Source organism: Gossypium arboreum, chromosome 1, assembly GCF_025698485.1.
Source record: "Gossypium arboreum isolate Shixiya-1 chromosome 1, ASM2569848v2, whole genome shotgun sequence".
In the NCBI taxonomy this organism is placed as follows: Eukaryota; Viridiplantae; Streptophyta; class Magnoliopsida; order Malvales; family Malvaceae; genus Gossypium; species Gossypium arboreum.
In genome coordinates this window covers 3843426-3856765 of record NC_069070.1, presented here as the reverse complement: position 1 = coordinate 3856765, position 13340 = coordinate 3843426, and the positions used below count along the sequence as shown (strand labels likewise).

General features: G+C 29.8%; 1 protein-coding gene across 1 annotated transcript; it reads left to right on the top strand.

Moving 5' to 3' along the window:
• Positions 1–5399: 5399 nt before the first annotated feature.
• LOC108480440 (transcription factor MYB53-like) lies at positions 5400–12976 on the top strand. The gene is made up of 7 exons (XM_053029112.1): positions 5400–5706; positions 5794–5923; positions 6347–7055; positions 11204–11252; positions 11350–11629; positions 11720–11849; positions 12665–12976. The coding sequence occupies exons 1-7, from the start codon at positions 5574–5576 to the stop codon at positions 12746–12748; spliced, it is 1515 nt and encodes a 504-aa protein (XP_052885072.1). The 5' UTR covers positions 5400–5573; the 3' UTR covers positions 12749–12976.
• Positions 12977–13340: the final 364 nt, after the last annotated feature.

Here is a 13340-nt window from a genome sequence, read left to right as displayed (position 1 = left end):
TAAATTTTTGTCCTCTTTTAAGAAGTTTTTCTACGTAAAATTCGCGTGTTTGATATTTTTTATTATTATTTTCTTCGCTCGATTCATTGTTTAATTGAGTTTATCCCCTACAATATGGAATTCAGCTCAATTGTATTCTTTTATCCATATATATATATATCTATAGTTTTGTATGTCACAAAGAAGATGTTTTAAATAAATCATAAAATAATAGTGAAGATTCAAGACAAAGAGAGGTCTAAAAACCCATGAGGACAACATTCAAGGAAAAAAAAAAGGGAAAAGCTTATGGTTGATGGTAGAGACCAAAGACATTGCATCCATGACTTAATAACATAAGCAAACCATGATTTGTAATAAACAAGGTCTTAAATTTTGCCCAATGGTAGGCCCATTTCCCCACTCCATTGCTCCTCCTTAAAGCTAAGCATATAATCATATTCAAGCTTTTCAATCTCTCCCTTTTCCCCTAAAGGTCTTTTTTATAAATGATTCGTATATTACTTTCAAAGCTTCTTAGCTTGCGATGCATCCAAGCAATTGTTTTTTCTTTTCATAAACTTTTATTTTTATTTTCACATCAAATGTGGTGAGATGATTCACATCAATCAACAAAACCCCTTCTTAATATCTTTCATAAAATATCATATTTTAATTTTTTTTCTATATTCCATCTACGTATACATTTAAAACGTTTCTCACACCTTAGCTAACCATACAAATTCAGAAATATATTCAAAGTTTTTATTTTAATGTTCTAACTAACCTTGATGTATCACAAGAACGAAAACAACAGTTGATTGAGTCTTAATTCGATTAGTATGAGTATTGTTGTCAATGTAGGAGGACGTGGGTTTGAGTGTAGTAAAGCGCATTATCTTCCTATTTATAGGTTGGATAGTAGCTATGAGTAGCTCTATATATTATGTCAAAAAGAGTAAATATGTAATCCGGACATACTCTGAAATATTGCAAAAACAAAATAATCCCTTTTTTTTAAATAATCATTCTTAGTGTACATTACACTCTGCCGATGATTGAGTATAATACAAATTTGGGTAATTAACTATTGAACCCCCTAGTTTCTGCGAGCTATTTCTTTGCCATTTATTGTTGTTTTTCCTTTTTCTTTTTTTGGGGATGATCGAAGGAAGTAAGAACAAGGACAGTTTAACGTATCAAAATCTATATCAAAGTAACCTAGAATGATGTATGATAAAATTGGTGATGTTTCTATACAAAATCTAATTCTTCAAAGGTGTTGATTTTGGTACATTGAAAGGGTTGGGGAAATTAGGTAATTTTTGTGAAATATTGTTAAAATTAAATCGTTTTAGAATGGATTAATGTTCTAGTTGACCCTTGAACTTTTATCTAATGTGTAATGCGGTACTTGTATTATTCTGCCATGTATCAATGTACCACAAAGCTTTAACATCGTTTAACGTACATGCTAACTTAGCAACAATAAGTAAATGAATACCACGTCTTATTGTATGATTAGTTTTGGATTTTGAACATAATTTTTACAAGTTGATTAACTTATTTGAAATTTTTTTGTTTATTTCTATTCCTTTAAAAGGAAAATTCATTTCGTAACTGGGATTATACAATTCAAAAAAAAAAAAAAAAAAACAATCACCAGTTGTAGACGGTGAAGGACAAGTTTCATTAATTTCAACACAACAAAGGCTTCAATCTTAGTATCAAATGAACATTATGACATGTTGACAATGGGTCTGTCACAACTCAAGCACAACATATTTGAAGTGATCGCAAACACTTAATATGATAAGGATATCGATAAAATCATCCTTAAAATCACTTGTAAAAGTAAGACTACATGCATAAGCAAGACTACAAAACTTGCTACAAAAACAGACAAAAACTTCTAAAAGTGAAGATTTATTAAACAATGGTAAACAATTAAACAAAAAAAAATATAAAAGTTAAGAGAACACGAGTCCAAGCCGACTTATAAAATCATATATTATTTTGAAATATTCTTAAAACAGAAACAAATTAAGAAACTGAAGGAGAGCCATCCACTTTTCAAGAGAAATTGTTAGCGGTCGATGGAGTTTCATGGACGATAGACAACGTCATTTGTCCATTATAACTTGTGAAAATAATAAAAATACACAAAATAGATCTGCGAACCGAAAAAAAAGAAGATACATGAAATGAGCGAAGAAAAAAGGAAGAGAAAATCAATGAAAAGGAGAAAAAGAGGAACGAAAACCATTCCACATTTAGTTCTATTTTTAAGAAACCTTAAAAGCAAATTTGATGGTATGCAAATCCTTTTCCATTAATGATTTAATTGAAAATAATACATAAATAGGAACATACAAATTTTGATTGAAACATCGAAAAGAGCCTTACTTGTTATTGATGACAAAAATTATGATTAAATTTTATGTTATGTTGTTCCAAAACGAGATTTGAATTCATTCCGATGGGTCTCATCAAATCAAATAAAGAGATTAGTACGTGACATAAATCATACTACCTAAGTATTGGGCAATATTTCTTCCTTTACATAAATCAGAACAAAACATTGTATTTTTTTATTATATCTGTTCTTATTAGCACAATATCCAGAATTACTTATAATTTATTTTCAATTCATAAATAAGATGACGTCTTCCTTTATTGACAACAATATTCATACCAATAATTAAACATATCCAGATATAATATACGATTACTATAAACTACTATTACCCTTTTGTCATTTTCTCCATTAATGAAGAAAACTAAATTAAATTTGGTAAAAATAAGTGACATGGAATTACATGAGTTACGTGATGCAAGCGTCATCAAGAATAGTGAAAGAAATAAAGAAGAAAAAATGATAGAATTAGAAAAGAGGTCATGTCTTTGAATAGTGGGATGATACATAAGTATTATCCCCATAATTAAGTAAGTATGAAGAAAAATCAAAATTAAGTGATTTCATTTTCATAAGCTCTCAAATTGTCTCCTAACTGAATGAGAATCTTGTATTACAATCCATTTCCCTTTTATCTCTTTACATATATATAAACTTTGAATTTCCACATCTCTCTCTTCATAAACGGTCTAATAATTTCGACTATTCGATTAAACATTTTATCAACTTATGAAATTACTCTTGATTTATAAATAGTATAATTTGGTGCAATTAGTTCATAATATAAATTTGCAAAATTCCCATTTGTGTGTATAGGTGTAGTTTAGATGTATAACTCGATTCTAGAATTTATCTTTAAGTGTTAAATTACTTGTTTTCATAAGAGATTTAATGAAAATTTAGATATCATCCTTTTCTTGTGAATAGTTAGAAGCCCTAAATAATTAAAAAATAATAATTTGGAAGTCAACATAGTTAATTAACAACGTAATTTCTTCATTAGAACAAATAGTTGGGGTACTCCAATTATACTTAATCAATAAGATTCATTACATATCACGATTAAAGTTTGAATAGAGAAAAAAATGGAAAGTCGAGCACAAAAAAATTAAGGTGTGTAGAACATTGTCCTTAAGTTGGAGAAATTTAATATATACATAGCCATCAAAGTAACGACTAGTTAGAGAAATTTAAGAGAAATCAAAATGTTGTTGACTTGAAGGTAGAGAACATATAATCCCGGTAAAAAAATATATTTTTAAAAATAACTTGACGTTTTCTATATATGAAAATTCATCTATTTGTACTATAAATGACTTTAAAGCCCAACTTTCATGCACGTAAATTGGGACGAAGTCAGAAATTTTGTTTAAGGAGGCTGAGATGAGATTATAAAATTTGAGGGGCAAAACTAATAGTTTGTATTAAAAATATTTAAATTAAATTATCAATTTTTTAAAATGACTAAAATTATATTTTTCAAATTTAATCAAAGGTTTAAAAGGGCTTAATTAAAATCTTTTAGTTTTGGCAATGGGCTATAAAAAGCAATTTACTCATTTAGCCGAGGGAGCCAAGGTCCCTTCTCACTCTTTTATGGTTATGCCCTTGTGTCATAGGTTATGGATCGAAGCTTGTGAAGAATATATACAGAATGTCATCATTTTAAAATCTTATGTTCTCTTATGTATTGTTAATCGACTAGTAACTAAGAAAAATAAACTAAAGAAGTATCAAAATAGTCCGATGAACAGCCATACGTTGGATGAAAAGAAAAATCAGAAAGAAATGATTATAAAGAATTAAACTTTCGAGATGACCATATCAATCTACAATTTATTATTATATTTTATGCATGAAAATTTATCATGAAAAGCACCAAAAGAAGTCCAAAGTGGTATAAATATTGTTGTATGATGCAAATCGTAAAGTGGGGGCATGGTTAATAGTAAAATTATGTCATATCTGCTAAAAATAAGCTAAGAATAAGCATCTCGAAACCTTCCTCAAGATTCACAAAAGTGTTATCTTAATGCTTTCCTGTCACCTTTTTTTCCGGCCATAATTGACTTTCTTTTTCTTTTACTAATCACACTAAAATATATCAATTGAGTTTTAGTTAAATTAACATTCATATTGTTGTTAGTGCAAAAGGATATGAATTCGAATATGGTGAAGCATATTTTTCTCTTATTTAAAAGTTCGGGAAGGAATATAGGCAGTTTTAACCTTCTAGACATTGTATAAAAAAAATTAAAAATCGTGATGTTATACTCTTATGAAATAAAGTAAAATTTATACTTCATGATTGAACTAGAAATCCACACGGTGAAACTCAAAATACCAAAATTACTTTTAAGTAAGTCAATTCATATTTTGTTTTAAAATAATGTAATTCATTTATAAACACACTCTTGTTAAGTTTTTCTAATTCTAATTAATAATTTCTGAAAAACTTTAATTAATAAATAAATGTAATTGAATATCTAAATTATAAACACTAAACTTCAAATTTAAATACCTAAAACTACAAATTTTAAAACCCTAAATTTTAACTCTAACACTTGAGCATGTCATGTTACGCTAAACTCTTAATCCTAAACCGTAAATTATGCTATATAATTATTAATTTAATTTAATTAATTAATTAACGTAAAAATTAAGACAATTAGATTAAATATTGTTAAAAGAGAATTGATTTTAGTGTTAAAGAAGCTATATTCAACCTGATTTTTAATATTATTCTAATATAAATTAAATTATATATTTTTAAAAGTAGAAAAAAAAAGAGGCAAAAGATTTTGGAAGAATTGAAGGAAGGGTACGTGAAAACATGGTTACATGGGTTTACGTAATACAACTCTACGTAGAAAAATTTAACTCTCAGTGAACAGAAGCCGATGAAACGTCGTTTTAGGGTTAGATGAAAAATATTTCCAGGGACCCTCCCTTTTGAATAATTGGACCCCATTGGTGTTTTCAATGTCAGCATATCATCATTTTGTACTTCCCCTTCTCCTTACTTTTAAATGGAGGGTGTGCAACAGCCTCCATTTCTTGCAAATCCCAAAGAGCTATTTCTTTCCTTTCTTTTAATTTGTGAATTAAAATTAAGTAAGCAGAAGATTAGTTGATATTATTTATCATCATCGTCGTCGTCCATATTAAATTATACAGGATGGGTCACCATTCTTGCTGCAATCAACAAAAGGTTAAGAGAGGCCTTTGGTCCCCTGAGGAAGATGAAAAGCTCATTAGGTTCATCACCACTCATGGCTATGGATGTTGGAGTGAAGTCCCTGAGAAAGCTGGTAAATACATGTGTGTGTGTGTGTATTGATTCATTTGGTGAGTGCTTTGATGCATGCAATATGTTTTTAATTTTCATTGGTTTTTAGGTCTTCAGAGATGTGGGAAAAGTTGTAGGCTGAGATGGATTAATTATTTAAGGCCTGATATAAGAAGAGGAAGGTTTACACCTGAGGAAGAGAAGTTGATCATTAGCCTCCATGGGGTTGTAGGAAACAGGTTCATTTCACTTTATCTTCACATTTTTTCAATATTTTTTCCACTTTAAAGTTGCATAGATCCTGGGTTTTTTCCCTAATGGTGATAGCTGTTATTATCACGGTGCTGAAGTTAGCCAGAACTTTCAAAATTTGAGAATAGAGACACTGATGCTTGAAAACAATTAAGTGAACAAGCAAACTTCAATATCAAGTTTTCTATGTAAACGTCAAGATTTTTGTTTTTTAAATTAAGTTAAAAGCAAGCTCCATGATTACTTCTTAAGTAGTTGCTAAAGCAGTTTTCACCACCATTTTCAAAGGGCGTTAGAAAGACCATATCATGATGTTGAAATTCCACAAGCAAATACATGCTTTTTGACATCTAAATTTGATTTTCTTTTTCACGTTATTCAATTTCTGATATGTCAAAAGGAATTTGCAGGTGGGCTCATATAGCAAGTCACTTGCCTGGAAGAACAGATAATGAGATTAAAAACTATTGGAATTCATGGATCAAGAAGAAGATACGAAAGACTTTAGTTCCGCCCACGCAAGGTACAGCTTCCATTACTGAGCTAGTAAACCAAGACATGGCAACAACAACAACAAGGGCAATACCAATCCCTACACAAGAAACCCTATTTTCATCTCAAGCCCCATTATTTATGTTTGAAAGTACAATGACACCAATTGATCAAGGGGTACTACTTCAAGATGTTAATGTAAGAGGGGAGGTTTTCCATGAACAAGCTCAATCAAACACTTGGAATAATAATAATAATCATCTCAACCAGCAGCTTCAACTTCAAGTCCCATTTCCCCCTCCTTCAACTTCTTTCACAATGGACACAAATAATTATTTGCCACCATTGATAGATAATATGGAAACCATGGTGCCTATTGAAGTCCAATCTTGTACTAGCTTGGATGAAGAAGGTGGTGGAGAAATAACACTTGAGAGCTTAAGGAGACAACAACAAGAGTTGAATGAATGGGTTGAATCACAACAATGTTCAAGCTTTTTGTTGTGGGATAATATTATTGAAGGACAAATTGGTGGTAGTGTTGAAGGAACAACAATACCATTACCACCTTCATCTTCATCATCATCAAATATGGGAACTACACTATCTTCTTTCCCTTCATCTCTATAAATTATCATTAATGGTGATGATTTGTTTTTCTTTCTTTCTTTTTTGCTTCTTTTGTTAACTTTATTAATTGGTCATGAGCTTGTGGAAAATGTGAGGGAATGTTGCATATTTAAGTATGCACCATTTTTTTTTTCTTTCTTATCGGTGTTTGGAGAAATGGAAAAGGAAAGAATAAAAAGCAATGTAACAGCTAATTAGATAATTTTTACTCATTTCTTTCGGATTTTTTTTTTATATATAAGGTATTCACGATTGATCAAGACTTTTTCGAGGTTAATATATTTTGAGTTTTTAAATTTTTTAATATTTACAATTATTGTACGGTTACACTTAAAGAATCATATAATATATGAATTATTATTTTATACATAGGCGGTGAAGTTTTTTAACTTCACAAGCGGAGTTAAGAGATAACATGTGTCTCATTTATATATATAGTTTTTAAAGGAAAATATTTGGTCCACGAGTGAAGATTTTAGGAGTTAACAAGTACCTTATATGAGTATAGTAAAATATTAAAAATATATTTAAAAAAATATATGTTAATTTTTAAGGTTGTTTGTGGAATAAAAATTATCAAATATTCGTCCTTTTTAAATGTCAATTAAGGACATTTGTCATTCTCTTAATCCTGCTTGTAGAGTTAAAAAACCACCACTAGTGTATCAAATAATAATTCATAATATATATAGAAAAATTATTTGATACACCGCCAAAGAAATTTTAAAATTCTACAAGTGAATGAAGGGTTTAACAAATATACCATATAATATAATAAATATATATAGAAATAAACATAATGTATATCAAACTCTCAACCCACTAATAAAATCTAAAAGTTTCACTCACAACCTATCATATAATGTACATTATATATATATATATATGACTAATATTGGGCGAATAGAAAATTTGGGTACTGATATTGACTGCACACATTTTGTATATAAAACAATAACGATCTCTACATGCACACAATATATTGAAGTTTTCTTTGGATTTTTAGAATTTCATGATATCATCATAGCTTTCAACAACAAAAAAAAATTGTTTGTTTTTTTTTTCTTTCAGAAAACTATGTTCAAAGTCAGCATATAATTTTCATAAATAGACATATGTTTCTTCGTAAATGCTGCAAATGCTGCATACGTAATAATACTACAACGTAGTACTGTTATTTTGCTTTATCTAATCTTCCATCGACATGTTTATATTTCTGTCACTTCAAGTCTGATTTTTTTTCTTAAATTGTATATTTATTTTGTGAGTATTTTTATTTTCTTGAATTGTGATGGATAGACGTTCCTTATTTACTTTTGCTGAACTTCCATTAGCCATCAACTATGCTTATTGGAAAGTGGGTTGGCTTTAACGGTGACTTTTTATTGGCACCTTGATCTGTGTTTAAAATATTTCGAAATAATAAATGAGTTCATAATTCGATTTGGACTATATTATTTTCCTTTAATTAATAATAACTTTCTTTTAAGATTTTGTCTTGATGTTTTAAGGATGGACTTGCCGTTGTCATTTTCAGTTTTAGTGGATGTTTCGTTTTCTTGCTAACTTTGCCGGTCATTTTGGACCCCCTGACACTAATTTTCTTATCAAATTAGGTATTTAAATTCACCTAAATATCTAGTGTTTAAGTTGTTATAAAATCGATTGTCAAATATATTATAATATTTTTTTCTTGCTGAGGCTAAAATTTTTATTCGTATACCTTAAAATTTTTTTTCTCATTGTTGACTACTTATATTTACTATATATATTTTTGAATTATATGATACTATTCGTGAAATGAATAATTAAAGAAAATCATATAATTGAGATTAAAATCCCAAAGTTGTGAATAATATTTAGGCCTAAAAGTGGAAGGGAAAAAGCTGTGGATGAGCAGTAGGGTTAATAGATAACATAAACTGTAATACAAATGGTCGGCCATTAAGAAGCCATTATCACCTTGAAGGCCTTCTATATATATATTGATATGACTAAAAGATGTTCCTTTTCTTCACCTAGGAATGGAAAGGGATCATTTCTAATATATAAATTGCTTCTTCAATCAAAGAAGAAAAATGAAAAGATAAGCTGTCTCAATATTCATCATTCATCAATGCCCTATTTGTTATTTTTCATTTAATATGGTAAAATTTTTCAAAAAAAATTAACTTTGAAGTTGTTGAATTTTAAAATTATGGTCAATTGAGTCTTATTTCGATTAGTATATGGATATTGTTGTCAATGTAGGAAAACGTAAGTTCAAGTGCACTGAAATATATCATCTTACTATTTATAGATTGGAGAGGAGGTATGAATAGTTCTAAATATTGTGTAAAAAAATAGATATAATCAGAACCTATAATGAGCAGATATGATAAAAATATATCTTCGCACAAATATAAATTAATACAAGTGTTGAAGCAAATGAAATTATTAATTGTTTATAGATTTTTTTTTATGATCATCATTATTATTTTACAGTGGTGTATGTTGTGTTGGACCTTTCACTCTTTTGAAGCAATGGGCAAGAATATTATGTCAAATTAATGCCCAATTAATCAAGGATTTAATAGTAATAAATGACTTTTATTGATTGTTGTTTATATGTTGGGTTTAAAATCTTAAACATTTTTTTCTTAACTTCCTAATATAAAATTTTAAGATATATATATTTCTAAGGGAATGTAAAATTCACTAATAAAAAGATTAAAATCAAATGGTATTAGTCGACTGAGTTTTAACTCAATTAGTATAGACATTGTTGTCAATGCAGGAGGATGTGAGTTCGAGTGCACTGAAGTGTATTATTCTCCTATTTATGGATTGAGGAGTGACTATGAGTAATCCTAGAAATTATCTGAAAAAGGACAGATATGATCAGAACCTCCTCCTATTGTATTGTATTACAATTAAAAAAAAAACAAACATTTTCCTCTTTAATTTCCTACCTATATGTTACAGTATTCATCTCTATCCGACTCTCAAATTGACTTGTTTTCCATACCAACCCACAACCTAGCAAGCATGTCCAACTTGCTGACATATAATTTACCACCATGTAGTTCGCCTACATGGGTTCGCTTCACCACGTAGGTGATGGGTTCGCTTCACCACGTAGGTGAACTCCTACTCATGAAACGCGTGTTCACCCTACAGTAGGATACATATTGATGTGCATGGGAACTTACTTAATTCTAATACATCAAATCATAAAATTATATCATATAAATAAGAAATTGATTTCCATAAAAACCACACAAACAAAAACACTCAACACTATATATTCCTATTTTTTTTATTAGGATTGATATTTTAAACCTTTAATTTCTCTTAAATATCAAAATATACACATATATGAAAGAGAAATTATCAAATATATAATGCTTATTGGAATGTGGAACTTGGGCCAATGTAAATTGAAAGATGTTGAGCTTAGGGATATAAATACACCTAGCCTTCAATCAACAGTTCGATTTTTATTTATTTATGTTTGTTTATTAAATTAAATAAATAAAGAAGAAAAAAAATTAAGTCTCATTTATTAAATGAATTAAACACGAATAAAATTTATATAGTTCTTTTATATTCATGAACAAGTTTATTTATTGCTCCATTTGTATATATTAATATAATTATTAATATTTATATTTGATTATTTTATATTTTAAAAATAATATATATTTGTTTATCATTCATGAAAATTGTTCAGTAAACATTAAATAAACGAATATACACACATAATTTTAAATAAATGAACACGAATAAAAATTTTAAAATTTTTAAATAATCCGTTCAATTAAAATTAGATGAATTGATCTGATCGGACCAAGAACCAATAATTTAATTGATTCAACTATAGTTCAATTCCAAAATCATTGAATCTAACCCAAGCCCAAAAAAAAACCTAACCAAGACCAAATAAATGAACGCTATAAGAACTTTAAAGTAGGGTTTCCATTCTTCGTCATTAGCGATCAGAGAGCTGAGAACTAAAGGAAACAAAGGCCTTCATCTTAGCACTCCGCCGCCCCTTATCTCATCGCAATCATGGTGATTTTCTTCTGTTTCTAACATTGTGTTTGGTTTTACAGAAAATTTGTTGCAAGAACATGTCTTTAATACGATTGTTTTCTTTTTTTTAGATCATCCCAGAAAAGAACCGCAGGGAGATATCAAAGTACCTCTTTCAAGGTAACCCAAATAAAATCCCATCCCCAATTTCAATTTAACCAGTTATTTCATTTACATATTTGGGTTCACAAATCTGGGTTCTATGTATTCTTATCAGAGGGTGTTTGCTACGCCAAAAAAGATTACAACTTGGCAAAACACCCAGAAATCGATGTTCCAAATCTTCAAGTAATAAAGCTGATGCAAAGCTTCAAATCCAAGGAATACGTTCGTGAAACTTTTGCTTGGATGCATTATTACTGGTACCTTACCAACGATGGCATTGAATTTTTAAGGACTTACCTTAATCTCCCCTCTGAGATTGTTCCTGCTACTTTGAAGAAGCAAACTAGGCCCGGCGGTGGTCGTCCCATGGGTCCTTCTGATAGCCGCCCACGGTAATAGTTTTGGGGTTCCTTTTTTGCTCTTCGATTTAAATGCAAATGAATCAGTAGCTTTGTTAATGTTTTTTGTTGGTTATGAATCAGTGGTCCCCCACGCTTTGGCGACGGTGAGAGGCGATTCGGTGACAGGGATGGATACCGTGGAGGTCCACGAGGAGGCGGTGATTTCGGTGATAAGGGTGGTGCGCCTGCTGATTATCAGCCTTCATTCAGGGTAATGTTTTGCTTTGAACAATTATCCTTGATTGTGTCTTTGTTATGGTTATGGCATTTGAATGACAATCTTTGGATTGTGTATAAGGTTTTTGTTGTTTACAATAGTTGGATTGTGGAATAATTTGTTTGCTTTTTGATATTACCACGGTTCTTTTAAATCCTGCTCGGTTTCGAATTTGATCAAAAGCAAGTCTTGGAATTGAGTTGTTGAATGAGTGTATGTCTAATATAAGCTTGTAATTGAGTGTCATGGGAGTTTTTCATAAGAGAAGCTAGTTCATTTTCACTTAGAACAATGCAGCTTCCAAACATGATTGCTTGAATGATGGTAAAAGTACCATAGAGGTCCTCGTATTAGGAGTTGAATTGCATTTTATCCTATCTACTAAAACAAGAAGCAAATATTAGATTGAGAGCAAACTGATTCTTTTTATTAAAACTTTCATTCATTTCTACCGTTAAAAACTAGTGTAGCTGACAAAATAATCAAATTTGCATATGACGTGCCATATGTACCTCATTGTAACATACAGGGGCCTGTTTTTAATAGTAAAAATGGATTGAAATTTTAACAGAAGGATCAGCTCTTTAATATAATATACAGTGACTAGTTTGTCCATTTTTCGAGTAAAGAAGGCAAAATGCAATCCAAACTCCTAGTACAAGAGCCTTTATGATACTTTTACCCCTAATGATCTTTCATTTACTTGAAGAGGTGGCTGAACAATATTGGTGGTCATGCGTAGGCATCGACCAAATGAATGAGGTTATTCTTCTTAAAACTGATATAATTTCCAACTTGTGGATACACAGGGCCCTGGTTCAAGGCCTGCTTTTGGTCGTGGAGGCGGAGGTTATGGTGGTGCCAGTTCCGCAAGCGGTGCAGGTCTTCCATGAGTTTTGTCAGTTTAGGTTGAATGGCACTTCCTAGTTCATTTTGGGGTGTGCTTTTTTGCACTCAAATGGTTGAGATTATCTATGTTCTTTTTCCCCCCTTGTTTTTGATGCTTTTGTTGCATTGATTTTCTTTGTTTCAATTAGACAGTAAATACCCGAAGTTGTGCAGCTCAATTTCGGAAGAAACATTAATTATTATAATATATAATGAAATCGGCATCTTTGGCATTTTGTTTTGCGTGAATTTGGAGATGATAATAGACAAAAAACTAGAAATGCAGAAAATTCTTATTTTTATTTACTTTTGTTTGAAGTTTTGCTTTCCTCAAGAAGTCAACTGTATTATTTTTGACAAACTAATCTTTGGATAAAATTAAGTTGTTGTCAAAAGTATGCAATTTATATTGAAGGGATTAGTTAATTAATTTTGTTTAGTGTTTATATATAAATACATATCAAGTATTTAAAATAGAGTTTGTATGAGATTAATTTATGTTAAAGTTAATAAATTTTAAATATGCAATTTTATAGTGGTTTATTGAAAATTAAAATGGAGTAATTAAAATTTAAAAGGGTCAACGCGTCGTTAGAA